General features: G+C 28.9%; 2 protein-coding genes across 2 annotated transcripts in view; both read left to right on the top strand.

The window, feature by feature from the left end:
* Positions 1-2: 2 nt before the first annotated feature.
* Positions 3-1,352, top strand: LOC106766264 (GDSL esterase/lipase At4g01130; the record flags this gene model as incomplete). Its single annotated transcript, XM_014651006.1, has 4 exons — positions 3-204; positions 288-442; positions 534-804; positions 889-1,352. Coding segments are annotated over 4 exons (897 nt in total), but the record flags the coding sequence as incomplete, so codon positions are not given.
* Positions 1,353-4,468: 3,116 nt separating this feature from the next.
* The window catches only part of LOC106766263 (probable receptor-like protein kinase At5g24010), a 2,718-nt gene continuing 2,471 nt past the window's right edge, over positions 4,469-4,715 (top strand). Inside the window, exon 1 of the mRNA XM_014651004.2 lies at positions 4,469-4,678. Within this exon, the coding sequence (XP_014506490.1) occupies positions 4,469-4,678 (210 nt within the window). The remainder of the gene's footprint in view (positions 4,679-4,715) is intronic.

Raw genomic sequence — 4,715 nt, 5'->3', positions numbered from 1 at the left:
CTCTTGGATTGCCATTTTTGAGTCCATATCTGCAATCAATTGGATCTGATTATAGACATGGAGCTAATTATGCTACACTGGCATCTACTGTGCTTCTACCTAATACTTCTTTGTTTGTCACTGGGATCAGTCCCTTCTCTCTTGCCATCCAGCTCAACCAAATGAAGCAGTTCAAAACCAAAGTTAATGAAGTGCATGAACAAGGTACAAAATGCACAAACTTCCTAGTTCTCACTCTGTCTTTTAATTCTAAAGCATTGTAATAGTTTCTTTTGATTGTTCCTCAGGATCCAAGCTTCCTTCACCAGATATATTTGGAAAGTCTCTTTACACATTCTACATTGGCCAGAATGATTTTACTTCCAACTTAGCTTCCATTGGCATAGGTGGAGTACAACAATACCTCCCTCAAGTTGTTTCACAAATTGCTGCTACCATTAAGGTGAGATTACCATAACAGTCAACAACAACTCAGATCTAAAGTTAGTGAAAAGAAAAGATGTATAATTGAGTTTAGCTCAATGAATTTATAGGAGTTATACAATCTTGGAGGACGTACATTTTTGGTTCTTAATCTTGCACCAGTGGGATGCTACCCTTCATTCTTGGTCCAGCTTCCTCATAACAGTTCAGACATTGATGAGTTTGGATGCTTGATTTCTTACAACAATGCAGTAAGGGAATACAACAATATGTTGAAACAGTCACTGAGACAAATCAGAGAAAGTCTTTCCGGTGCTTCTGTCATTTATGTGGATACTTTCACTGTTCTGCTGGAGCTCTTCCAGCATCCCACTTCTCATGGTTCAAACACAAATCCCTACACTTGTTTAAGAGTACCAGAATTTCTTCATTATTTTTCTGACTTTTATCTCCTTTTTGAAACAGGGCTTAAGTATGGTACAAAAGCTTGCTGCGGCTATGGAGGAGGTGACTACAACTTCGATCCTAAAGTTTACTGTGGCAATTCCAAAGTGATAAAAGGCAGAAAAGTGACAGCAACTGCATGCAATGACCCCTACAACTACGTGAGCTGGGATGGAGTTCATGCCACAGAAGCTGCAAACAAGCTTACTACCTTTGCAATTCTTAATGGATCCTACTCCGATCCTCCTTTCCCATTTCAGGATCATTGTGATCTTCAACCTATTCATTAATCAATTTCTTAATTAACAAATGATGAAGGCCAAATTCTGCCTCAGTTGTTTCATAAATTTTTCCAAGAAATCAAATTTCTTACCACGCAAAATTTCCAAAACTGTAAGAAACAGTTTGTATTCGTAGATGCATCGGCTTACAATTCAGTCAACAGTACTAATAAAGAAATTGAAATGAAGACAGGGATGACAATAGTTTTCTTCCATTGCCCTTGATATCCCAAATGATGAATTAATAAATTCAATTTTTTATGTATTATAATTTTTTTCAGAAGATGGTCCAAGTTTATGACGACAATTTTATATTAATTTAGGTTTAGAGTTTAGCCGTATAGAGTTTGGAATTAAAAAAAATTAATAATTTAATACTATTGTTTTGTTTTTTACTTACAAGATACTCCAGTGTTGATTTTTTTTTTTTTTATATATAAATAGAGTCAATATAGTGGTTTAATAGATTGTACAAGTTTACAAGTTTGAATTTTATTATTAAAATTTTCTAATTCAAAATAAGTTACATGTGCCATCTTCATGTTCTCTAGAAAGATAATATAATGTGCCTTTCCTTTCTCTAGTTAATCTTTTCAATGATATCTAAGTATTTTAGGGATTAACTATTGTTTTGTTTTTGAAATAATGCTATCAACAATTGTTTGAAGACTGTTTTCTGTCTATAGAGTCTTATTTTTAATAGTAATATTACACTTAATAGTAAATGTAAAACATATTTTAACAACACAGGTCCAAAAATGTTGGTATGGACAAGTTTAAAACATATTTGGTAAACTTTTTATGGAAAAAAAAAAGAGAGTCTCGAGGACTTGGTATAACAACATTAAGACTCATTTTTTAAATACTGAATTCATTAAATGTGTCATTATGAGCACATATTCTTCTTTAAAGGGAACACACAACTATTATTAATAATTTAAATATGAATTGAAAGTCTCTTAAAGTAAACATGAGAAAATTAAATAACGTATAAGAGAGGAAAAAAACAGTTAAAAATTAAGTTTTAATGTTTTGTCTATATATGATATTAGATTTATCATATCACTGACATATCATATTACATATGAAATTTTATTGATAATTTTTTTTTTCAATAAGAAAAATTTTAGAATTTTAATTATCGATAATTTGTTGATAAATCTATTAGTACTTGTTTCTTTTTTAAATCTATTAGTAATCTAGTAGGTAAAGTGAACTCAATCTTTCTACCAAATTTGATGAAATATTTATTATAAATTAAATAAAAATAAGTGAGAAAAAAAAAAGAGAAGGAGGGAAAAGAGAAGGAGAGAAGGAAATAATGGTAACAACACCTGTGGTGATAATAATAGAGGAAAAAGAGGAGGAAGTGACACAAAGACATAAAGAAAGTAACAACTATGACCACAAAAGAAAAGAATAACAAAGAATAAGAAAAAGAAAGAGAGGAAGAAAAAAAGAAGACTAAATTGTGATAATTATTATCAGACATTATTGATAAAAATATATCTATTGATAACTATTTATGAAGATATATTGATAGATTTAAACGATTGATATTTATCTATAAAATTCATTAACAGATATTTTATCATTTCTTTTGTCATTAATATAACTGTCAATAATTTTATTTTAACGACAAATTTCTATAATTATCAACAAATTTCAATTATTGATACAATATGTCGTATATATGGTAGCATCCAAACCTTTCTGATAAGTGATTAGAGACGTAATTCATTGCACTTTTGGGTTTCACAAATAAATTCCTTTGATAATCAACTATAAAAAAAAATTGTAATCGATTATAGTTGCACGTAAAACAAATAAAGTACATTAGTAATCAATTACAAGTACTCTACAATCAATTAATTTTCAATTTCCAATTGAAAGTTATCATGACCTTATCGACTTCAATTTTTTCTTGTAGAATTAGTTGTTATATTTTTTTTATAGAAAAAACTGAAACTATGTTTTAAATAAAGAATTATATCGTAGTTGTTAAAGTTAATAGGATAATGATATTTAGACAACATTTTTTTGACAACATTTGAATATTGATTATGTGTCAATCTGTGATTGGTCAAAAATTATTCCACAATAATGTTTATGATTATTATTATTGATTGTGGAGTAATTTTTGACCAATCATAGATTGACACGCAATCAATGTTCAAATGTTGTCAAAAAAATGTTGTCTAAATATCATTATCCAAGTTAATATATAGCTTATAACCTTTAGAACAACTTTATATAACTATTGAAGCGGCATTTGAAGTTAAAAGATTGAATGTAATAATTCATAAATAAATAAATCTCTTATAAATTTGTAAATACTTCATTATTGAATATTGAATTTTTATTTTCATGAATTAATCAATTTAAAGACATTATTCATTTAAAGAGGATAGACCACTCAAGAATCTCATTTCTTTTTCTATTTTAAATTAGAATTGGATAAATAATTAAAAAAATCAATAAGAAAAAAGTTATCCATCAATGAAATGTTAATTAATATTTATTGAGAACTTGAATAAAGAATAAATCTTTTTATTTTAAGATTAGAATTTTCTTTTATGGAATTTGATAAAATTTAAAAATGAAAAACCTTTGTTTTCTTTTTTATTTTATATGAATACTTGAGTGGAGAAACTTTCAGGTCCGTTTTTAAAAAGGAGGAGATCTTATTTAATTAATCCATTGCATCACAATAAAGTTATTAAGAAACATAACGATTTTCACTTTTTAAATTAGAGTAAGTAGAAGTTGTTTTGAGGATGCACTGTGAAGTTACGTGGAATTTACACACCTGGTTTATTCTGATAATTTTTTTTAAATTGCTTATTATGGTAATATATATTTCAAATTTTCCTATATAAATAAAAAAAAAAAAACTAAGACTTAAGACATGTCACTTGGGCCATTTTTAATAAAAAACAGATATAAAGTATTATTAGGATAGAGGATAAAGTGACATTATAAATGACAAGAATTCATTAAAAGATAGTTGTTCTATTCTTTCATCAAATATAAAAATACTATGTTAAAAATCACATATTATGAAATGTCTTTTTATTGTTGGAGGAAATCTTGTAAGGACTCATAATTCTGAAATTTGTGGGAAGACTTTTCCATTTCCATTTTCATCAGTTCAGTTGTACATAAATAAACTTTCGGAATAAAATTAAAAGAGAAAAAATAAGAAGAAAGATCAAAGCTGCCATTGACCTGTGTTGAAGTCTTCTTCTAGTTGGAGTTCCATGCTATTCTTATCTGATTCAACATCATGCGCAAAACTAAACATTGATTAACATTTTTGCATGGCGACTGTTCAGCTCTGTGTGGCACTTCTTTTCCTTCTTCAGCTCTCATCGCTGCAGTTCGCCTCACTGGGCTACGACGTCCCAGATAAGTACTTCATAAATTGTGGGTCAGACAACAGTGTTACCGAAAGTGGCAAGGTCTACGTTGGTGAATCAACCCTTCAAGCCACTTTCAGCAGCAGTAGCATAGAAAGGAACCAGTCATCGGTACCTTCTCCTCTTTACCAAACAGCAAGGATTTTTC

Source organism: Vigna radiata, chromosome 7, assembly GCF_000741045.1.
Source record: "Vigna radiata var. radiata cultivar VC1973A chromosome 7, Vradiata_ver6, whole genome shotgun sequence".
Taxonomy (NCBI): domain Eukaryota; kingdom Viridiplantae; phylum Streptophyta; class Magnoliopsida; order Fabales; family Fabaceae; genus Vigna; species Vigna radiata.
Note: the sequence above shows the minus strand (reverse complement) of the source record. Positions and strands in the feature narration are given on the sequence as shown.